At 32.2% G+C, this 25,343-nt stretch overlaps 2 protein-coding genes, 2 long non-coding RNA genes and 1 other non-coding gene across 5 annotated transcripts; 2 read left to right on the top strand and 3 right to left on the bottom strand.

Annotated features, from left to right (window-relative positions):
- The first annotated feature begins 217 nt into the window (after positions 1 to 217).
- Positions 218 to 1,267, top strand: BNAA04G12650D. The gene is made up of 2 exons (XR_007339022.1): positions 218 to 467; positions 586 to 1,267. It is a non-coding gene; the product is annotated as a PLAT domain-containing protein 2 (transcript).
- A 3,493-nt stretch (positions 1,268 to 4,760) lies between these two features.
- LOC106370779 lies at positions 4,761 to 5,572 on the bottom strand. Its single transcript, XR_007339023.1, has 3 exons — positions 5,468 to 5,572; positions 5,306 to 5,345; positions 4,761 to 5,187 (listed from the first exon to the last, which is right to left on the bottom strand). It is a non-coding gene; the product is annotated as an uncharacterized LOC106370779 (long non-coding RNA).
- Positions 5,573 to 13,757: 8,185 nt separating this feature from the next.
- On the bottom strand, positions 13,758 to 14,766 carry LOC106420562 (PLAT domain-containing protein 2). The gene is made up of 2 exons (XM_013861415.3): positions 14,514 to 14,766; positions 13,758 to 14,364 (listed from the first exon to the last, which is right to left on the bottom strand). The coding sequence occupies exons 1-2, from the start codon at positions 14,583 to 14,585 to the stop codon at positions 13,888 to 13,890; spliced, it is 549 nt and encodes a 182-aa protein (XP_013716869.2). The 5' UTR covers positions 14,586 to 14,766; the 3' UTR covers positions 13,758 to 13,887.
- Positions 14,767 to 16,843: 2,077 nt separating this feature from the next.
- LOC106420736 (NDR1/HIN1-like protein 13) lies at positions 16,844 to 18,286 on the top strand. The gene has a single exon (XM_013861569.3). It carries the CDS (start codon positions 17,270 to 17,272, stop codon positions 18,134 to 18,136), a length of 867 nt encoding a protein of 288 aa, XP_013717023.2. The 5' UTR covers positions 16,844 to 17,269; the 3' UTR covers positions 18,137 to 18,286.
- A 5,762-nt stretch (positions 18,287 to 24,048) lies between these two features.
- Positions 24,049 to 25,014, bottom strand: LOC125607983. The gene is made up of 2 exons (XR_007339024.1): positions 24,720 to 25,014; positions 24,049 to 24,550 (listed from the first exon to the last, which is right to left on the bottom strand). It is a non-coding gene; the product is annotated as an uncharacterized LOC125607983 (long non-coding RNA).
- Between the last annotated feature and the right edge of the window lie 329 nt (positions 25,015 to 25,343).

Below are 25,343 nucleotides of genomic sequence, written 5' to 3' on the forward strand. Positions count from 1 at the left end.
TCTACCCTATTTCTTTAAAACAATTTGCTAGAAAATTAACGTAACTACTTTGCAACATGCATTTTCCAATTATGCATATTCTTTGCATTTTTCACGTACATGGGGAATAAACTGAGGAAAAGTAACTTTTTTTTTTTTTTGCATTTTAGGATTTGTCCCAAATTGTAGGCCATATGACGGACCAAAACTTCCCACGTCAGCTTCACCTATTTATTTTTAGTTTTTAATTATATTTACTAGGGAGAACCACATTTTAATAAATGTGTTGAATGGGAAATGAATTGCAGTTCATTCACTCTTGCATGTGATCTGCTTTTATCTGCCCTTCCTAAGTCTCAAACTATATTAGTAGTTGGGACAGATCAGTTGTCCATTTTCTTACATTCATATCACCAACTATGGCTGGACGTGAAGTTCTCCTCCTCTCCCTCCTCATCATCATCACCATCTCTGTCGTTGCATTCGCCGTAAGTTTCCTAAGTCTCATCATGACCCGTAGACTATGCCTTTTCCAATCCATCTAGTATTCATACATATATTAATTAGGTTATAAACTTATAATGTCCCTTCTTTTTAATTTGGCAGGACCGTGAACCACACTGCGTCTACACATTCTACATCGAAACCGGACCGGTGGACGGTGCCGGCACAGATTCGATCATAAGCGTTAAAATCTCCGACAAATCTGGACAGAACATTGATATCCAAGACATAGTGACATGGGGTGGGTTAATGGGACCAAGTTACGACTACTTCGAGAAAGGCAGTTTGGACATTTTCAGTGGTAAGGCGCAGTGTCTTCCAAGCCCGGTTTGTTCACTGAGTCTGACCTCTGACGGCTCCGGCGTTTACCCCGCCTGGTATGTTAACTACGTGGATCTCACAACGGTCAGTGTTCATGTAAAGAGTGCACATCAATACTTCGATGTGGAGCAATGGCTTGCGACCGATACGCCTCCATATAATCTCACTGTCGTACGGAACAACTGCCAGGTTTCTCCTATGGAGAGTACTATCGGTCGGGTCGGGTAGGCTCTGAGATCCGGAAGAGTCTCTCCTAGGATCGTGTTGTAAATCAATGTCTGGGAGATTTGTGTTGAAGTGTGGTTGCAATAATGTAAACGATCCGATCGAATAAAACTGTCGTCTATGAACATTTGATAGAGTAATGTAAAATGAACTGATCGAATAAAATCATATATATGAACGTGTGATTGCAATAAGAAGAGTCAATGTCTTCATCTAATGTTTTAATCTGTTCATCTTTTGTTGCTTCCTCAAGTTCATCTTGTATTATAGAGAAAAGACTTCTTGCATAAAACACATGCCGATGGCTTTGATTCATTACATAGGTTGGAAATCCAGAACACTCTACATGGGCGCTGAAATCACAACTAATAGAGCCGTAGAACGATCCACCACATGGTTTATTGCAAACAGTGTAGAGCTGAGTCTCGCTCCAAGAGTTATAGAAAGAGTGCTTGTGATTCGTGATCTTTCTCGATATACCCACCACTTGGATGCATCTAAATGGGAACTGACAGAGAAGAAGTAACAAAGTGCCCAAATTCGATCGATTAATAAGCAAAGAATCTACGAGAATGAAGACTACTTTTATGTTCACGGTTCTTGTTGTAGCAATGATTTGATCTTATTCAAGTGCTCAACCTACAGATCCTGAGGGATGTCTGAAAGCCTTTAAGAGCACCTCAACTGAATGTCTTGAAAGTATAAAGGGCATATACATGAACACTTCCATGGGATTAAGAATTTAGGAGCATGTCACAACAACGCTTAAAAAACTCTTTTGAATTTCTCAAAAGTAATAATTGTAATTTCTATGAAGTTTTAAGTTTTTGTTTATTACAAGTGACCCATTCATCATAAAACATTAAGCATATGTATATCTGATGGAGTTCCCAAAATAGTAGTTTGAGAACTTAAATTTCTATATTTCTCCACTTGTTTCTAAGATACTCTCTTCGATGTGTGCATGCGTACTCTATGAAATGATGATGCGGATATGTTAGTACAGTTTCTGATTTATGTTGGCCAATGATCTTTACGGTCTTGCATTCGTTTATGTTGAAGGTTATTTGTGATGTCAAGTACTCTTTACATTGAAGAAAATCAATAGTCATATTTTTCCTAAATTTATCATTAAGTTTTTATTTGTTGACAGTATAGCTCAAATATATGTTTTTCTAAATTAATATAAAACTAAACTTAAAATTCATGTGATAAATTTATGAAGCCAATTCCAGTGAGATGGCAAAACACCAAATCAGGTATAATTTATTTTAAATAAAACTTCCAAAACCAAATTTAATGTTTTGTGATAGTGTTACACCAAATGTTTAAACACTATCATCACACCAAAATTTTAAATAATTTTTATATGATACTATTTTCAAACTTATTTAGAATAAGTATATGATACTATTTTCTACTTTTATTTTTTATTTAACAAAACTTAACATTAAAATATTATATTTTTAAAAATACCAAAAAATATAAATTAATTTTTTTAATTTAATAATATTAAAATTTTATTTTATATCAATTTTTGTATTTTTAGAAATATAATTAATAATTAATGCATATTATTATAGTTTTTATTATACAACTAAAATTACAACCAATATACATATATATCATTTTAAAAATAATATTTCAGATTAATATATAATTATAATTAAACATTATTTTCTACAAAGATTTTATAGTAATATTAATATATAATATTCAAAATAAATAAATGATGTATGCTATGAATATTTCGTATATTAAATATTTATTATTTTGTTAATCATTTATAATAGGGCTTATTTGCTGAATAACCTAAATCATAAGTGAAATAAAGTGCATGCTTATGATTTTGACATAATTAAGTAAGTAACAATTATACCTCTTTTGATCCGGTTCTAACCCTCTCTTGAACAAGTAGCAGGTGAAAGGAAGAAGGTAATGCCACATCACTTAAATTAAATATGGCTAATAATAAGGCCACATCACACACATACAAACCACATAAACCAAATTAAATAAGGCCACATCATACACATACAAACCACATATGTTTTATTGTTTCAGTAAATATATAGAGGATAATAGAAAAATAATAGTTTGATAAATAATGTAGTCCATTCATTTGTGTAAATATAATGATGTTGTTCTCCATTAAAGAATAAATGTTGACAAATATGTAGATGATGTAATATGGTAAAGTTACAATATATGGCGTACTATTCCTAAAAAATTTGAATATCTCTAATCTAATCTGGATATGTCAACCTACATTCAAGATATAAACAATTTCTCATGTTTTCAAATATCAAATGTACCCAGGTTCATACCACTATACTATATGGTGGATATAGTATAGTACGTTTACAGTGTACTGTGAAATAACTTTAGTAGTAAGGTTATATGGATGTTTAATTACTATATTATTGGATAGAATAGACTGACACTACGACATGGATGAGTTCATATCACTAATACAAGTAACGGAGCAACGAGGGTGAGTTATTGAAACCCCCACCCAGATGATAACACTAAACTCTAACCTGGAAATGTCAACCCACATCCGAGATATAAACAGTTTTCCCCGTTTTCAAATAATGACATTAACCAGGTTCATAATATTATACTACACGGTGGATATAGTATAGTACTTTTAGAGTGTACGAGGAACTAAACTTAGTTCTCGTTCAATAATTCAGAGGACTTTAGTAGCAAGGTTATATGAATGTTCTATTATTCAATTATTGAATAGAATAGACTGACGGGTTCATATCACTAAAATCTAAACTCTAATTACTAAACCCTAACTCAAATATAAACCCTAAACCCAAATATAAACACAAAACCCAAATAGAATTGAACAAAATAAATAACATGGTACATATAAGTGAAACTATAAAATATCGATGATTGCATGAAAGAAGTTAATGATCACCCCAACCATACCTCCTCACCTTCTAAATACTAAACCCTAAATTATAGGCACTAAACCCTAATCCAAATATAACCTAAACCCTAAACCTAAATAAATAGATTAAGCTAAACCCTAATCAAGGAAGTATAAAACCAAATAGAATGTATATAATATGGTTTATTATACCCAAACCTTTACTTAGTAAATCTAAACCCTAGGCAGGAACCTATAAACCCAAATACAATCTATAAATTGTTTTCCAATATTAAACACTTGAAAGCACATTTACTTGAAATAAATAGATTAAGCTAAACCCTAATCAAGAAAATATAAACCCAAATAGAATATATATAATATGGTTTACTATACTCAAACATTTACTTAGTAAATCTAAACCCTAAACTCTAATCACTAAACCCTAACTCAAATATAAACCCTAAACTCAAATATAAACACAAAACCCAAATAGAATGGAACAAAATAAATAACATAGTACATATTGGTGAAACTATAAAATATCTATGATTGCATGAAAGAAGTTAATGCTCACCCCAACCATACCCCCTCACCTTCTAAATACTAAACCTTACATTCTAATCACTAAACCCTAATCCAAATATACCCTAAACCTAAATAAATAGATTAAGCTAAACCCTAATCAAAGAAATATAAACCCAAATAGAATGTATATAATATGGTTTACTATACCCAAACCTTTACTTAGTAAATCTAAACCCTAGGCAGGAACCTATAAACCCAAATACAATCTATACATTGTTTTCCAATATTTAACACTTGAAACATTTACTTGGTTAGCATATTGCATATCTTATATTCCATATAGTCTAAGTAGTATACTTAACGAATGTTCCAAATAATCAAATTTGTCCAACACTCGAAAAATGAATTTCATATTACAATCAATCACACAAATTGACAAAGAAGAGACCTATCAAATTTAAAAACATGATATATTATTACATTTTTAAGGAGTAGTATAGAAATATGTCTCAAATAGTATGGTAACCGTACATAAGTAGCTACACTTAAAAATATATACTATACTATTCATTTCACCAAATATAGTATAGACGGCGAATTCATCTTCTTCAATTCTTCTTTTTTTAGACAGGCTGATACACATTCATTTCGTTCACCACCATATAGAGATCATCTTCATCTCCTCTCTTTTTCCCGACACGATGATGCTTTAACTGATTCGCCGTCGTTGTTCTTCACCACTAGATCTGTAAAACAAAATCAAAAACAAAAACAGAGTATGTAAACAAATTAATGATTGTGAGAATCAATTGATTTAAGAAAAAAAAGGAGAAAAAAAAAGAAAAAGATTTTGTGTGTGCTTACCGTCTACGCTTTCATCGCTGTCTGTTCTTCACCACTGGATCTTTAAAACAAAAACAGAAAAAAAAACAGAAAAAAAAACAGAGTATGAAAACAAAAGCATGATTGTGAGAATCAATTGATTTTAAAAAATAAAAAAATGAAAGAGTTGTTGTGTGTACTCACCGTCTTCTTTAGAACAATTGATTGTTCTTTTGGTGAAGTATTGAAAGAGAAGAATTATATGACAGAAGAAAATGTATGATTTTTTTGATAATCTGAAGAAGAAAGAGAAACACTGGAATGAGATGGTGGAGTACAGACGTGGAGGTGGTGGTGATGGATTAGAAAATGTGCTAAAAGTTTTTTATATATTTTTTAATTATTTTTGTTAGCAGGTTTCACCGGTTGGTTGCAAGGGTAATATGACAATAATCTATAATGTGTATAGTGTATATTGAAAAAACAGGGTTTTTAGTTAGTGGATGAATTATAATTTGTTTGATTGATGTAGGATGCAATTTCCCTTGATAATAACTACATTAATAAAATTGTCACATACTGCTGTTACTGTTGTATCATCGGTTATACCAATCAAGGCACATTATATTCTTACTTTCGTCCTATTTTTTTTCTTCAACAATCTAGAGCTAATTTTGTCATCTCTAGTTTTTCTTTACATTGTTATCGTTTAATTAATTTCTTGTGGGTTTTACTTCAGTATGATCCCTTATATACTAAAGCACAAGTCACCTAACAAATAAAAATCTGACACATGGCATTGGTTTAAAAAAAAATTAAAATACTGACAAAAAATCATGTTAAATCCTAAAATTTCTAAAATTCCAAATAACTAAATCCCTAAAATATCTCACATAATCACTTCACGTTCTTCACCAAAAAAAAGAAAAAAAAAACTTTCACGTTCTAAAATTACAGTTACAATTTAAAACTGTTTTCTTTTTAAATAAGTTTGACTAAAAAACTTTACTCTCTACTAATCTCCTTCTCTCTCTCCTTCCTCTTTTCCATTGTTTCATATTCTTCTTTTTTACGATTACAAGTTTTTGACTGAAGCAAAAACAACATAGGACATAAGGTTTATAATTACTTTGACCGAGTATACTCATGTTTCAAAGCTTAATTCTCCAATAAATGAGTGACAAATCGAAACTTTGTCAGCAACAAAGGTAACAACAAATATCCCCATCTCTATTATACAAAACATGGTATTTTACAAATCTGTTTCTATGGTTTAATTTTAGAAATGTTCTCGCTTTGCTTTTTTCATATATTTAGCATTTCAAAGGAAAAAAAAACATTGATAATATAGATTTCTTTTCTTTTATTATTTTAGATGCTGAAGAACAAAAAAGGTACGTAAACAAAATTTATAATGGACTAAACTAATTATCAATTTATGGAACACGTTTATTTGTTTTGGTGATAATTCAGGGAAGGAGAGTAAGAGGCTCATCTTAGATCACACTTCCATGGCCCATAAGAAACTTGAGAAGTACCACAAGAAGAAAAGAAGAAAGGAAAAATGTTGTGATTATTAGAAATCAACAAATAGGGCATAAGATAGTCGGGTAAGTATTCCATATTTTTTGTGTTTGTGTGTTTATAATCTGATAAAATATATCTTATTTTCTTTACTTTTGATTCAACATACACTTCTGATTTTTTTTCTTAGATAGTATTATTGAATTTGTAGATTCCCTCATAAAAAGAAATACCGAAGCAAAAAACATCGTTGAATAAAAACAAATACAAAAAAGAATGTAACCAAAAAAGTGTACATGAGTGAGAGAATAAGAAAATGACTATAAAATATAATAACCTCAATTATCCTCAAAACTAAGTTGACATTTAATTGTACTTTTGCAAGATATTTTTTTTGTTGTTGTTTGATCATATTTAATGATTAGGTTGGTTTTAGAAAAAATATTAACTTTATATATTTTGTGTCTATATTGAATTGTTGTAAATTATAAACATCAAAATGTTAATATTATTTTAATTATAAATTTTAATTGTATATATATGTTCAAAATAAACATATATAAAATAATGTCCGTACGTAGTACGGAAGATAATACTAGTATGTTTATAAATTATAATCCTCGTGACAGAAAAAAATGTTTATAATCCAATCTCCAGTTTTGAACTTTAAACCTATAAAAAGTGAATAATCTTTTTTAAAAGAATCGATTTTACAGAAATTAGTGTCAGTGCTCTCATATTGGACAGTAATTAGCGAATTGCTCTTGCATCTCTAACTAGATAAATCATTCCAATTTTAATCCTACACATCTACTCAACATGTTCCTAGCTGTGTCAGTATCTAGCTGTGGCAGTACATGCGACAATTGACATATAGTCCACACTCCTATATGTCAATTGATTCTTGTTTTTTTTTGTCTGAAAAGATATAATACTTATGAAATGTGTCTTTACTACTTTTATCTCTATCTTCTTATGCTTTACTCTCTTATCTCTTTCATTCCTCTCCACGTAATTCCACTCTCTTAGCTATTTTTTCTCTCTCTTTTTCTATGTTCTAATTCATTGTAACTTAATTTTTAGCTATATAATTCTTTTTGAACTACACACATATTTTTTCCTAAAATGTTAGCTGCTTAATGTGTTCTCCTCCGCTAAAACATACATTTGTATATGTATATTTAACATTTTTAGTCATATATGTGCGTTAACCACTGCATGTGGCAGTTAAGTGTACGTCTATTCTGCTAAGACATACATTAATTTATAGATTATCACCACAATGTTTAGAACATATCATATATATTTTAGTTATTCTAGTTTATCAAGTTATCCACTAAAAATATATGTTAAGGATTGGTCGCGTTAAGTTTATACTTACATGCTAAAACATACACTAGATAATATTTTTGTTAACCGCAAACTTATATTTTATCGATCCATTAGATCAATACTTACTTATATAGTATACTGATTTAATCTTTTATTTTTTCAGAGAACAATTAAATAACTGCTAACGTTATCAATGGCCGTTACCATTTGATGTATCCTGCTAACACGAAAATTAGTCATTGTATTGTTAACGACTAACAAACTATGTATCAACGGTACATAGTTGGTTAGTCGTTAATAACACAACATAGTCATTACAACTTTAAACCTTATGATTATGAAGCATATTGTTTTAAACGTATGACCATATACAACTATGTTTACGCTTTTATGTGTAGCGAGGGTTTGATATTACGTTTAGCGTAACGGATGTGGTTGACTCGGGCATATTATTGAATACATTAATAATCAACTAATGGGAAATTAATCCACGATTAGTTAGGGATTTATTTTAAGAAATTTTAAATATCTTAGTGTGTTAGTATTCAATATACTACTTGTTTTGATACAAAGATGATAAATGTTCAAGAATTGTTTCATTGTGTATTACTATTCAATATACTACATGTTTGATACATTGTTATATCAGGTATCAACTAAGAGAGAATATACCGTACAATATATCAATTACTAAACTATTTGTTCAATCATGTATCAGTTAAGAAATTAAATATTAGATAACAAATTTTATATCAGCTAACAAACTATAATACTTATTTATTGACAATAACAAAATGCTATCAATGGTAACATTTTTATTGGTCGTTATGATGCAGGTAGCATGCTAACATATAACTTAACATATGTAATGTATAATTTTTTTTAATAAATATAGTTTTTTTAACTAAAATGATAAATGATTTATATTAGATGATTTCTTTGTATTAGATGATTTCTCTATTGTTACCAATTTATTTTACATTGGATAGTTAAAGTTAATGTCTGAACCAAAAATAATAATATACTAGGATAAGACCTGCGCCTTGCGCAGGATGAGTTTATTTGAATATATTATCGATAATTTTTTTATATATTTGATCTTTTTTTTTCTCAAACATATATTTGATCATTTTATTTATACATATACAATATTTTTTGTTGTTATTATATAATTCCTTTCCGATGGGCTGGATCAATTTTTATTAAAAATTGTGGAATTAAATTATAATTAATATATCATAGATTGATCGGATTGGAAATTAAACAAATTATGACACAAAAACCTTAGTTTTTCTCACCGAACACATTTTTGAAAAAAGTGAACAGTATTGTTTCCACAGTTGAATTATTTAGACATTTATCTTCTATATTGTTTTGAAAGGTTTCAGATCAACCATCGAATTGATACATGCCATTTTAATGTTTTTAGTCGTATGATTAAGGAAAACTTACATTTTTGTAATTTAAAGTTATTTAAAAAAATTAAAAATATAACATATAAGAAAAATATAACATATAAGATTTCCTTATTTTCATAATTTAAAGCCGCTTTAAAAAATTTAAAATATAATATATAAAGTTTTCTCATTTTTGTAATTTAAAGTCAATTTAAAATATATCATATAAGAAAAAAATATTTTTTATTATATGGTTAATGTGATTGTTTAATTTTTTTAATAATATAAAATTAAACAAAAATGAAGAGTGATGCAAAAATTGTTATCAAATCTTTATTATTCATAATCACAATTGTCATATATAAGTTAATCATATTAGGTAATTTCTTAGCTTTTATTTAAGGAAAGAATACACACTTCTTATATTTTGGGTTAATAAAATGTTCCGTGGTAATTGAATTTGAACCAACATTTTTTTAATTGATTCTTAAGCTGCAATGTAAGCTAAATTGTCATTTTAATTAAGTGACACCTAAGCATTGTCTATTTTTAATTAGTACAAACTAAATGTTACAATGTTTTAAATGATTCTAAATTAATATATAGGGGGTATGGTTTTGAAAGGTTGCAGATCAACCATCGAATTGATACACGTCATTTTAATGCTTTTAGTCGTATGCGTAAGGAAAAATTACATTTTTTAATTTAAAATCGTTTTAAAAATTTAAAATATAACATATAAGAAAAGAATCCAACATATAAGAAAAATATAACATATAAGATTTTTTTTTGTAATTTAAAGTCGTTTTAAAAAAAATTAAAATATAACATATAAGGTTTCCTCATTTTTGTAATTTAAAGTCATTTTAAAATATTCAAAATATAACATATATGAAAAAGTCTATTTTTTATTATAAGGTTAATCTGATTTTTTAATAATATAAAATTATATAAAAATGAAGAAAGATACAAAAGTTGCTATTAAATCTTTATTATTCATAGTCATTAATTGTCATATATATGTTAATCATATTAGGTAATTTCGTAACTTTTATTTAAGTAAAAAATACATGCTTCATATATTTTGAATTAATATAATGTTTCTTAATAATTAAATTTGGACCAATATTTTTTCAATTGATTCTTAAGCTGCCATGTAAACTAAATCGTCATCTTAATTAAGTGACATCTAAGTCAGGTCTCTTTTTAATTAGTATAATCTGAATGTTACAATTTTTTAAATGATTTTCAGTTAAATAGAAAGGAATTGTTTTAGGTTAACGTGTGCGACAAAATGACATTAACTAATACAGAAGCCTTGGTGCCAAAGTTTTCGTGTATTTTCCTTATCTTATCTTATGCAAATTGTATTTTCCTTATCTTACAATAATTTAATTTAGATTGAAGCTTTGGTTGTTAAGTTTTCGTGTATTAAATACAAAATTAACTCTTTTAACAGATACACAATTTTGCTTATCAAGGCCAATAAATTCGATAAATATTTCATCCCTCAAAAACGAACAGTGATTCTTAATTGTTATTTTTATTAAGGAAATCTACATTAAAGTTAACAATTTTCCTGTTATTCAATGTCCATACTTACCCACCACCATTAATTTGCATTGTCCAACAGATTTTTTATTGATTATGCTTCGGTTCAATGAAAATGGATGCCACAGTGAACCAACATAGACATTGCGAAACCGTGTTCCATAATTTGGTTTTTTAATTTAACTAAACGACCACAAAATGACAAATGAGTACTGTTCTTGAGTTTAACAATCGGTTTGTAAGGCAAGACAATTGTGTATCAACAATGCATACTAATTAACATGTTCAGCTACTGTGATTATATAAAGTGTAGGTTAATCAAGCTGCATTAGACATTTGACACCATACGTGATTTTAAACAGGCCACAACCATTGTTACAGGAACTGATGTTTTTCATTTTCATGTTTAAAACTTGTACGTATAGCTGCATTAGTATTTTTATTCATGTGTAAATAATATGCAAAATGGTTTTATAATTCCACTAACTGATCTTCAAAATTTGTTTGCTAAAGTTAGAGGCAGCGCTATGCGACTGTCTTTACTCAGACCACTAACTGATCTTTAAAAATATTTTTATTAGACAATTATAATATGCAGAATGGTTTTATAATATCATCCGCTGATATGATATGATCCGAACAATATCATGAGTCTATGCGACTGTCTTTGCTCCATCCGAAATTGTATTTTGCTAGGGAATTTATTTTTAGACTATGCTATTCCTAAATGTTTTCTACTTCTGCTATGTCAGCTTTTAGAAGGCTTAAAAAACTGCAACATAAAATGGGATCTATTTTTAATTAGTACAAAATTCAGGTTATAACTATTTAAAAGATTCTCAATTAATATATAGGGGATATTTAATTTAAAATCAATAGTGTTATTGATTGTGATTGTAATTACTAAATTCTAAAATTTTAATTGTTTATCTAATAATATATACACATTCTTCATTAAATTCAGTATAAAATCGATGCATTATCCATCGGATCTTTTATTGTATCTACTCCTATGACATGGCCTACATCTGCAAATAGTACATACTCTGAAATCCTCCATCTGACACAACGTCTTATTTTCTGTGATTCTACTGTTTTCCAGAGGGGCATAATCGTCAATTATGAGCCAAAATGGTAGACAAATTGGGCTTATGATTTTAGTAGGCATTTGGCTAATTTGAGCCTCTATTGGGTATATTTAACCTATTGTCTCTTAATTTTACTGCATAATTCAAACCTACAATTTGTCTCCATGGCTGCGTCTTTGAAAAGGGCCTTGAGCCAATATATTTATTTCTTGTTAATGAGATCAGACAGACAGCGATGTGAAGTTCTGGTCCTGTACTTCTGTAGACGAAAGTTAAAGATCCATCACTTTAATATTAAACTAGATTTTGATCCGCGATTTGCAGATTTATTTTTGAAATTAAATATTTTTTTCTTATATAATTTCTATCTAAAATAATGTATAGGGTTGAGTACATTTACCTGGGTGCACTAAACCGTACCAAACTAAAAAAAATTCTAAAATTAAGTTGAATTTCATAAATAACCGAGCATAAACTATGTCTTTAGACCCGAAAAATATAAACCGAACTGAGAACCAAGTGAGTACTTAAATTTTTAAAATATAAATTATATACCTATAAATATTAATTATATTAATTTCTAAATAACCAAATATCCTAAAATATTATTTATAAACCAAATTATGCAAAATAAAATTAATGACTCACTCAAATAATTAATAGTTAACTATTTATCCTATATTTTTTTCCAAACAGCCTAAACTACCGGATTTAAAGCTCAAGATATTTAACAATTGTGAAAATTCAATAAAATGTATCATATGCATTGTTAGAATTTGTAAAGTAAATAAACATGTTCTATTTAAACCAGTCTTTTAAAAAAACTAATTCTATTTAAATCTCTAATCCGTTTAGACCCATTTGATATTTTTCATGATAAGATTAATCATTTAGTTCATATATAAGAATGTAAGAACAAATTTTCATAATTAATTACATGTAATTAATTAAATTAATATTTCATAGTTGAATAGTTGACATTAAGGTTTTTAGTTTTCAATTCATGTAAAAATGAAAAAAAATTGTTATATACCAGATGATTCTCCATTACAACATATATTAAACATGACTAAACCATTAAAAACTTTACACTATTAATGGAAATATATGTGGTAATGATCACGTCATGTGTAAACATGTGAATAATATGTTATATATTCATGGATATTTATTCTTAGAGTAATTATATAATAGATTATGGAAGAATAATAAATGAGTTCATTTAAATTAGAAAAAATTATGTAAAGTATTTATATAATTAGAGAAATATAAAGTAAAACCAAAAAATAGTTAAGTCTAATGAAATGGTCCAACAACTTTGCTTAAGTAGATTTTTTAAGAATTCTTTCCTTTTAATAGTATAGATGCTAATAATGTGGGGAGAAAATTAACACTTTAGTATGTTAATAATGTGTTAGTTGATAATGAAAAGGTTTAGGGCCCTTTGTATATGTTTGGTAAAGCTTTGACATCCTCGTAATATTCTAACTTTTGAACGTTTTAGTTTATCAAAACTAAACTACATTACCAAGTGATTATCTCTTTAATGGACCCTCTCTTAGTCCCTCAAAATGCAATCTTAAATCAAGATAACTGATTAAATCATACAGAACCAAAAAACTGAATTTTTATTCGATCAATCATTTTTCTTTATTAGCATCACACGTTCACAAGACGACATGTCGACATAGAACAAGTCTCCAAGACACACAACATCAATTCACTCATTGCTTCATACGATCCAAGAGAGAGTCTTCCGGATCTCAGACCCGACCCGACCGACACTCTTTCTAAGCGACACCGGGCAGTTATTCCTTACAGCAGTGAGCTCATACGGCGACGTATCAGTCGCAAGCCATTGCTCAACTTCAAAGCTTTGCTGAGAGCACGTAGCGTGAACTCCAGCCGTCGTGACCTCCACGTAGTTAACATACCAACCGTGGTGGTCGCCGGAGCCGTCGGAGGTAAGATTCAACGAACAGACTGGGCTCGGAAGACAAGGCGCTCTCCCACTGAAAATGTCGAGATTACCCCTCTCGAAGTAGTTGTAACCTGGTCCCATTAACCCACCCCATGCCTCTAGGTTTCGGATCCCTATGTAGTCTCCGTACTTGTCGTAGATCCTAGCGCTTATGATCGACTCAGTGCCGGCTTTCCAAATGGAACCGGTTCGGAGGTAGAATGTGTAGACACAATCAGGTTCATCGTCCTGAAAAATCAAGAAAACTATTTAAATGTTTTCGTTATTTTCAAGAAAATAATGTTTTCAACTAGACCAAAGACAAGAAGTTCCAAAGAGAAATAGGAGGACAAAAAAAAGTAAAACCTAGTGCTGATGATGAGATTTAGGGAGCTTACGGCTGATGAGATGGAGAAGACGGTGGCGAGGATGAGGAGGACGGAGAGAAAAAGAACGTCACGGCGAGCCATCGTTGGAGATATTAAATGTATGAACTAGAGAGAGATCTGATCTGTCCGACTATTAATAAATTTGACTAGGTGTTTCAAGAAAAAATGGTAGTTATCGTCTGCTATTTGGAGCAGGGGTGTGTGTTGACGTGGCGTGTTTGGTCAGTGTGATGAGTGAAGAATATTATAAAGGGATCCTACAAGCACGTCGTTAACTCGGCCAAGAGGTCGGCATGAGTTGTCAGATTACGAAACTACTCCTTGGGAATACTTAATTTTTGCATTCAATACCTTTTGGGGTTAAATATAGTGTTTTCAACATGTTTCACGTGGATATAACTAATTCTGTGTGCTTTTTCCAAAACTTTCGGCTGTATAAAATTGTTGGCCATATGAAGAAGATACGATTTTCCTTTTATATTTTCATGTATCACAACACCAATTTTTTTATATAAACTATATCAGATTTTAAAAACAGAAGAATAATATTTCTTTTTCCTAACATAAGAACTATTATTAATTTTATTTTTAAAAATAATATAGATATATAAATCTATGATAATGTTAGATTTGAAAGATAAAGTTGAGTTGAAGATACAAAATTGTTTCTATTTAAAAGTGTTTCTTTCTATCCGAATAAATTTTCCTAAAAATATTGTGTTATTTTTTATATTATTCATGGAATTTATACGATGGTACCTATGACAAACTGGCTCAACTGGAAATGACCCGAGACACTTGTGTTTAAAGTCTCCAGTTTGAATACGTTTAATAATTTGGAGAGGGAATTTAGAAACCAGAATCTGTCTCTGGCATTTTTGGTAAAATGTTAAATATTATTATCAATTTTCAATTTTTGACAGACGATACAATAGATGACTAGTAGCGGGAATAAAAACAACAACAAAACACAAGAACAAACTATAGACAACAAATAAAGGCTCGGACTGATCAACAACGTAGCACAATCGGTTAAAACAAAGTAATAGAAAGACGAGGTAAGACCTTACAACCCTAAAACTAGATGAGAAGACCGTCCGATTGCCACAAGCATTAAGAAAAGGCGCCCTCAAACCCTGAATGCAACAGTTACCTACAGCTTCTAGCCGATAACCCAGAGCGAAGCAGAGTGCAAAATCCAACCACGGACCCAAAGCAAGCAAGATAAAAGAGACAATCGGCGGTACGAAAATAAGCCGAAGACCAACAGTGCAACCCGAAGAGAATATGGATCGGTAGACGGACAGCTCCTCCGGAGGCAACTAAACCGAAGCCACGCTCGAGCCCCGCTGACTTACTATCACACCAGCAAAAACACAGTCGAGCCAGAAGTTGTTGCCAAGCCACGAACACGAACCTGCTGAGATTATTTGAGAAAAGCTAGCAATGGAGAAGGCCACAAACGTCATCACCACTGAGTTCTGAGCGATGAAGAAGCACACGGGAGCTAAACCACAAAGCACACCATGTGAAACCACACACTATGCGACGCCACAGGGAAACCGGACGGACGTCTCCATCCTCGACGAAACCCACGTGCAGCCACCACCTGAGAACACGACGGTGGCTCTCAGATTCAGAAGAGAGATCTAGAGTTACCAAGAACCAGTGCCTCAACACCACTCGAGTTTCCAAGTTCCGGCAAACCCTAGACCCCCAACTCCACACGCAGCTGTAGCCACCACCAGGAGCCACCCCGGAGGTAAATCGAGCCAACGAGGAGCTTAACGACACAACACGGGCCACCAACTCGGCGGGACAAGACTGGATCTGGGAAAAAAAATTGGCGAGCTCCGATTCAGACGAGGGAAAGCACAAAGGTGGAAGAAACCGTCCTCTAGAGACTTCCGCCATTGTTAACCCTAGATCTATGGCCGGAGCGACCAGATCTGAGACACAGTCAAACACCACCCTCAATGCCGCAGAACAACGAAGGAGACAGACGGGAGACAGACGAGAGAGATAGAGATGGAGGCCGGCCACCGCACGAGGAGGCGGCCGCCGGACTAAGCTGATGGCGTTATTTTGTTTGATGGATGTATAATTGATTGATTAAAACTAGTCTCAATGTTGTTTCAATATGGAAAAAAAACAACATACCCACTCATTCCTTAATTATGAACATTTTTTTTGTAACTGGTAATTATGAGCAATTTGTAATCGATTACACATGAAAACATTCTTAACGAGCATGAGACTAGAACTTGCCAACAAACAAAGCTTAGAGCATTTTCCGATTTGTCTTTCACTCTCTTAATATAATATCAAGACCCTTCACGAGTATTTTCTGATTTTTTCTTTTACTGCCTTAATTTTTGTTTCTTTATTTTAATCATAAGAAACTGTATTAGATATATACCAACTGATGCAGTTGCCCTAATAATAAGTCTTGTTGTAAGAAGGAGATGATTAATTCGTCTCAGAATATTGGTTGTCAAAAGAACCACGTCGTTAATAACGTCTTCTTTAATAATCATCAAACTAGATTATAGTTTATCATAACAGAAAGAGAAAACCTGAAGGTGAGTTGGCTAGCTCTAAATAGCAAAAACTTCTCCAAGCCAACCAAAAGTTTGAGTAGTGCAACAACAACCACTTACTTTTCCCATGCAAACCCTAATTTCCGCATCATCTCTCAATTCTCTCTCGTTCGTGCTCCCTCTAAGCCAATCTCCACCGCACATCCTAGTAACTCCCACCTTTCTATGGAGGGGCCACGGCTTCCTCCTTCCGCCACCTTCCATGAATCTGACGATGACAAATCCGACGATCCTCCTTCCGCCTGGCACCGTCCAACCTCGAGTCTCTCCGCATTGCCCTCTCAAGATCCTCCACCACACCATTGGCGTAATCATTCTCTTAATCTCTCTCCAATCCTGGCCACACCTCCGCGGTCTCTCCCTCCTCCCCATTCAATCCCAGAGCTAGAGACTTACGTTGTCCAGGTACCGAGAGATCAAGTCTATTGGACTCCTCCTCCTGAACACGCAAAATACGTCGAAGAACGCCGTAATAACCCGGAGAAAAACAAAAAGAATGGGTGCTCTAAACGTCTTATGTGGTTCTTTATCATCTTGATCTTTTTTGGATTCATCATTGGTGCAATCACCCTTATCCTTCATTTCGTTTTCAACCCCACTCTTCCAGTTTTCGCAGTCGAGAGATTAACGGTAAAACCTAATAATATCGAGATCACGTTTAGAGCCGAGAATCCGACGTCTAACATGGAGGTAAGCTATATGATGGAAAAAACCGGTATGATTTCATTAACATACAAGAACAAGAGCCTGGGACGCGGGAAATTCCCAAAGATGTCCCAAGCGGCGTCTGGATCCGACAACGTCAATGTAAAGCTCAATGGGTCGACCAAGAACGCCGTTATGCCACCTCGGGGATCGAAACAACCGGTGAGTTTGGTGCTGATGATGGAGCTTAAGGCGGACTATGAAGCAGGACCATTGATAAAGAACAAGGAAGTTGTGGTGACTTGTGATGTTAAGTTTAAGGGGTTATTAGATGCCAAGAAGGTCGAGATTGTGTCGGAGAATTGTGAGAGTGAGTTCAAGAACTGACAGTCTATATCATATAAGGTGATTGCGTCGTAGAGTTACAGTGTGCTGTAATGATTTATACTTATGATGTAATGTTCAATTGTTTATTTTTAATTTGTTCTCCAAATGTCTTTGTTTTTACACTATTGTTGAGCGACAAAAGAAAACGTGAACAATAGAGAGATCAAGGTGTTCCATAGATTAGAAGATGATTTCGAGGATGTGAGCTTATTTCATATTTTTTTGGAGTAGGAATGGTCGGGGTGACGAATTAGCAAAAGAAGCAAAGACTATAGGTTATATTTTTCCCCATATAGATCAGATTCGGTTAGACGGAGGTGCTCTTCGAAAAACCGGCTCGTCTGACTACCACTTGATCTAGTTTAAATGGGTAGCTGACAAAAAAAAAGAAAAAAAAAATAGAGCTTGTTTCTTTTATGATGTATCTTTGTTTCGGAGACTACATATAAAATTAGCTTATTTAAATTTTATGGTCAATCAACTTTTTGACAATTCGTCAATCTCTTAGATGAGTCCATCTCCTAATTCTTTGCTCAAACCATAATGTTACAAATACAAGTATCCATCTACTCTCAAGACATATGGCGGAATCTGACTCGAGGTCTCCTGCTCTCCCGATTCACCTCTCAATGAAAAACATCAGTGAGTTGCTGCCTGACAACTCTCGACCGTTGCGAGAGCTCTATCTCCTGAGATATAGCTTCCAAATGATTTTTTACTCAGTTTGGAGAAAAAAGAATAATGGCACGGCATGGTGTTTTTCACCAACTCTGGCCTTTGCACTGTTAAAATTATTGATAGGCAGATTTGAAATCAATGCCTCACAATGGTTTCAAGGAGGACTCGACGTTACAGAGCTGTCCTTCAAGTATGGCCTATCGACACAATAGGAGTTTAAAAGAAAATTGTGTTATGTTTTACAATCTTTATTTCCAGTAGCTTAGTCTGTAAAAAATATTTTTTTAAGAATAAATTTTACATATTATTCAAAAATAAATAAAAATACAAGTATCCATATTTCAAAGAATTTGGTGGGATATAGTGCTTCTATTTTCTTGTATATATGGTTGAGCTAAGCCTAAACTGCATAATTTCTCCTCCACGCTGCTTCGCAAAACTACTCTACAATCTGTATACGATCAGATTTCCAAGTGCTTGTCCAAGCAATCTCCTCTCGCCGGCATACGACGGAACTCTACGGAGTTCTATCTGACATCGACGCGATTTCTTTCTCTGCATCTTCTCCCTTTGATTGTTGTCGTTTCTGTTTCACCCCAAGAGCCAATAATGGGCTAGCAGATGGGCTTGCAAAAGCTTGTCTCTCATCCCATATTGCTTTGGGCTAAACTCATTTTAATTTCTGTATGGTTTTTATTAAAATGAAATGAATGCTTGTTGCTCAAAAAAAAAAAGACATATCTTGTACATATATAATGAATCCAATAGATAAAAGAGAAGAAGAATTGTCTCCAAGTTTTACAGAAACTTTGTTTCCGAGTACCACTCACAATTCCATGCAGTTTAGGCTTAGCTCAACCATATATACAAGAAAATAGAAGATATGTCTTGAATTTGATAATTTGTTGCTTACGATTGTAAAAGGTTCTTGATATCGAGTCAGTGAGTAGTGAAAATGGTGCGTATTAAACAAAACTAAAAATATGGTGTCTGTATATTATATAATTTGAGAATCATTTTTTTATCATTGATAATAAAAGTTCTAAATTCAAATTTTGATATTTCGGTTGATTTTTTCTCTAAAATTTATAAGTCTATTTTTGGAAAACAGACTCTTAAGAATTAATTAGATAGTACTTTCCTTCTTATGGAAGAAAAACAGTAGGTTTTGATAGACCTCCGGTTAAAAAGTTTATTCAAATAGTTTTAGATTCTTCAGTATGGAGTGATTATTGAATATCAACTAATTTTAAAAACAAAATGCAAAACGTATAACCCCTTTTGGACATAAAAATAGAACGAATTTTTTTGGAGTTATTCTTGGGTTCACTCCCTAGGATGAAGTGAACCTCTAGGTTCACCAACCAATAGGATTTCATTATTTCAAATATGATATCTTTTTAAAAAGGAAACAAAATATTCTCAAGTCTGGCAATAAAGAACAGACTTTCCACTGGCGACCGTATGCAGAGCTGGGGAATAACTTAAGGATGCTTATTTTGTGGCGAACCACATGAATCAAGAGATCATTTGTTCTTTGCATGCCCCTATACGTTCACCCTCTGGATAGAAGTGGTAGGCAGCCTGCTTGATAGGGACGCGGACCCTGACTGGGAAAGCACGCTTGATCATTTACAAACGGGAAGATTTGATCAGATCCGTTTCATCCTTCTTCGATTGGTGTTTCAAGTTACAGTTTACATGATATAGAGGGAGAGGAACAACAGGAGGCACTCTCAGAAGCCAAGACAGGTTCAACAGCTAGCGAAGATCATTGACAAGACAGTAAGGAATAGACTCTTGTCTGTGAGATACTGGGAGAAGCCTCGCTTAAGGGGCCTAATGCAATATTGGTTCCAAACACATAGCTAGATAGGAATTTATTCTTTATTCAACCATGTACATAAACTCTTTTTCCTATGATGATCAATAAATTTAACATTTCATCAAAAAAAAAAAGTTATATTATATTTGTAAAATAAAAAGGTAAAAAAAAAAAGTAGTTACAAAAGAAAATAATTTTTTTTTAAAATATTGTTAACGTCGTTAGCAAAACACTAAACCCTAAATCCTAATCTCTAAATCCTAAATCCGAAACCCTAAACCCTTGGATAAACCCTAAACCCTTGGGTAAACCCTAAACCCTTGGGTAAATCATAAACTATAAATCAAAAACACTAAAATCCTAAACCCCTTGAGTGTTTTAGTGTTTAATGTTTTTGATTTAGAGTTTATGATTTATTCAAGGGTTTACTATTTTTTTTTTATCTTTTTATTTTAAAAACATAATATAATTTGACAATATTTTGTTTACTTTTATAATAGATATCAAATTTAAAATAACATAATCCTATTGGTTGGTGAACCTAGAGGTTCACCCCATAGGGTGAACCCAAGAATAAGTCATTTTTTAAAGGGTTGTAACACTAACACTTTTCAGAAAATCACTCATCTTTTTAATATTCTCGTCCAGATATGTTTAACTACAGAATTCTTATGGAATCTTGTGTATTAGTGCTGATATAAATCATCCATCTTAAATATTATTCTCAGTCAAGTACATTTAATTGTGGAGTTTTGATGGAATCTGGTGAATGAATGCTGATATGATTGCATTCTGCAAAGCGTATAATTATTAGACAACCTTTATATAAATTCTTTCGATTAATTCTATTTACACAAACGTGACAATAATAAGTGGAGTTATGTAGTCAAATCGGGTTATTATGTTAGCAAATTACATGTTATATGTACTTGTTTGAAAAGTCATATCAAGATGCACTCTTAAAAAAACCATATCAACATACACAATATGCAAAATATTGAACATAAGAAGAAAAAATATGTCACACTCTTTATAAAAAAATTTACACTAGCGTTATTAAATTGGTCTATTTTCGAATACTAACTAACGGCTTTGTTTCTTTAACGGCATCTCTCTTCTAATTCTGTTTTTTTTTCTATGACTACCAAAAGATAATCATTATTAAATTTCCATAGTTTATTAAGTATATTTGATATGACAAAATGATAGTTTATTTAAATTTATTGGAGACATATACTTTTTCTATTTCACAAAAATGTCATTTGAAAATTTCACATATATTGAAAGTTATTTAAAAATTATATTTTATCTTCTATTCATGCATTAAATAAATTTATATTTCTAATTAATACATTAAAACAATAGGTTAAGACTAGATTTTTATTCTAAATGCGGTGTTGAAAATATAGAATACACTTTTTGTAAAGCTAAAATAAAATTTCAAAACAATACTTTACGAAACGAATGGAGTAAGAAGTTTATAAAATTCCAAAGATTAAGGCAAAATTTTGGGACTCGATCACAACATGAAATCACATCATATTTCTCATCTCCGATATCATTAAATTGTACATGATATCATTGTTATAAATGGTTCCTGGAAGGTGACTGGTACTTTTCATGTATGGGCTTGTATTGCTACAAAGGATTTTGTTGGATAGTGATGAAAATTGTGAATTTATGAGGAAGTCTCTCTTTTGACATTCTAATTTAGAAGTGTTTATTATGGTCTCACATATCATTGCACAAGAAAGACGAAAGTGTACAAACTGTTTTGAACTAGTGAAAATGGTGACTAACCAGGTGGAATGACATGCATATACCTTTTGAGGAATACATGAAGAGTAAGGAGGTCTTTTATTTTTGATATCTCGCTTTCGATATCTCGCTTTTTGCGTAAACAACACAGAGATGAAGAAGTTAACATCGTCTATATCTGATGTGAGAGCAGGAGAGCACAAAGGAATGAACCTCCAACAAATGTAGAGAAGGTTGGATGGAAGATGATTCAGCTGATGTCAAACGGGTGAAATAAGGCTAATTACCACCAACAAAGGAATCCATGTAAGTCCAAATATCGATATATATATATATATATATGATATGAATATATGTTCTGTCTTAATTTAAGTTTTTTTGGGATCAAACTATCGTATGTATATAGACCCTTTTTATTTTTATACATGCATAGTTTGTATTTAAATAACCCGTCTCAAGATTCTATGTATGTAGCTTTTGTGATGGTTTTATTGTATTTCCTTTATATAGATGACGTTCATTTTCTTGAAATAAAATTAAAGAAGAAGCGTTTGAGTTTTTAGTATGTCCTTGTTACTTTTTTTTGGTTCACCAAATATTATATTAAAAACTAAAAGTCCAATGGGTTAACGGTTACATCCGGAGATAATCTCGACGGAAAAACTATAAACGACAAATACAACAACAAAACAGAAGATAGAAGTGTTAAAGGAATGAAAAAAAACCCATAGAAATTCATCACTTTAGATCCTAAAACTGTTGTTCGGAACAACATGGCATAGTCGGAGACATCGAAGTTGAAAGATCCAATTAAGGGGGTTTGAGATCGATTGTGAATGAACAAAACTTGGATTCACCCCCTGTGGTGAACTTTTTAATTCACCTCACTTATTTAGACCAATCAAATTGCCATGTAGGATTAATGAAAGAAAATATTAAAATCTTTTTAAAAAAGGAAAATAGCTAAAGAAAAAAAAAGGAAAACGCCTATCTATTAACTTCGTCGGCTTCTTCTTAACGAAGGAATGGAAGAATGTGATCTCCATCTGCAAGTTCGTCCTCATCGCCCACGGATATAAGAAGCTTTGTTTGTCAAGTTGCTTTCAAATCAAAGTTTTATTCAGAAAAAAAAACTCCTCGAACCTGAAACTAAAAAATTGTTGCAGCAAACCAAATTTGCAGTCCCTTGTCATATCTTCCCTTCTTCACTTTCTGAAGGGATAGGAGACGATTGCGAACTTGCTTGTCAAGCTGTCGCAGAAGTTGTTCCGGTGCCGTTGGTTTGGTTTCATGTCGTTTTTTCTTTCTTGCCAAATCATGTGAATCGACAGTTGGAAAACATAGTAACAAACATGGAATGCTACAGCAGGAACCACAATTGAGCATTAGGTTCAGGATTGCATATGCCTATGGAATATCGATATCTTTCATAAATCTCCAGACTCTTTGACATGAAACAAACAGATAAAGGAATAAATAACATGAATATCGGAGTTAGGCTTTAATGCTACAAAAAAAAATAATGATGGGTACATAATCGGATCTGCAGAGCACTAGCCTTACAGATTTCAAAGTTTTTCCTCATATCCCAAAGTTTCACAAAAAGAAAAAAAAAACAAAAAAACATTCATCCACATGCAAGAATCAAACATGGAAGATCACGTTGCAGTTATATTAAAATCTATCAGCAGATTCTAAAGCCTCATAAGAATACAACACTACATGTTCCTTAACTTTCAAATGCTTTGAGAACAACTTCAAAGCAGGACATTGCTTAGTCAATGAATGCAAACCCCTACAGATATCAAAGGAACATTAGCGTAAACAACAGCAGATTCAAGAGCTCGCATTTGTAGTTGTATGCATTGCATTGATTTCACTTCTCTAAAGTCTCGTAAGAATACAACACATTCATAAACAACAGCTAGCTCGTGCGTTCACAGAACCATGAAGGCCGATCCTTGATGATCTCTGCGACCTGGAAAAAAGAAGAAGCAGATCAGTGTGACTACATATGTAAGGTAGCAGTAGTAGTAGAGCATTGCATAGGAATGATTCTATCATTCTCCTCCATCAAGAGCTTGTTCATTTCCATCAACTTCCTATTCACAAATTAAAGCCATGAAGCCTCTTTCCTTTGTTTCTCTCTGCATCTGAAGTTCAGAAAAGATTTGATCAAAAAGGATCCCTAAAACTCCATTAAGGAGTATTATTATCTGAGAAGCGTGTGTGAGAAGAACATACATAGACATTCCATAACATTATATGAGAAGCGTGTATCAGTGTATGAGACAGAGCTATGATTGAGCAAAAAGGACGAACCTTTGATAGGAAAAAGAGAGGATGTAGTATTACAGTCACAAACTTCTCTTTCTAGCTCATAAGGCCACATGACTTGATTTTGTTTCAAGAAGGTGAAATCGATATAGGATTTGAAAGCAACTTGACAAACAAAGCTTCTTATATCTGTGGGCGATGGGGACGAACTTGCAGATGGAGATCACATTCTTCTATTCCTTCGTTAATAAGAAGCCGACGGCTTTAATAGATAGGCGTTTTCCTTTTTTTTTCTTTAGCTATTTGCCTTTTTTAAAAGGATTTTAATTTTTTCTTTCATTAATCCTACATGGCAATTTGATTGGTCTAAAAAAGTGAGTTGATTGGTCTAAAAAAGTGAGGTGAATTAAAGAGTTCACCACAGGGGCTGAACCCAAGTTTTGTCCATTGTGAATCGTCTCAGGTGATAAGCGTCCTTCGCTTGATGTAACTAGAGGTAGGAGACCTCGAGACCAAGATGCACACCCAAAACCGTATAGACAGGAGGATGAGGTAAGTGAACTCCATTAAGTTGGCTTGATCAGCTCTAGCACCGACAGTGATGACCCGGGAAACTAGGTGAATCTCAAGTGAATCCAGATAGCAAAATGATCGGTAAGCAAGATGGTG

This window comes from Brassica napus, chromosome A4 (genome assembly GCF_020379485.1).
Source record: "Brassica napus cultivar Da-Ae chromosome A4, Da-Ae, whole genome shotgun sequence".
Lineage (NCBI taxonomy): Eukaryota > Viridiplantae > Streptophyta > Magnoliopsida > Brassicales > Brassicaceae > Brassica > Brassica napus.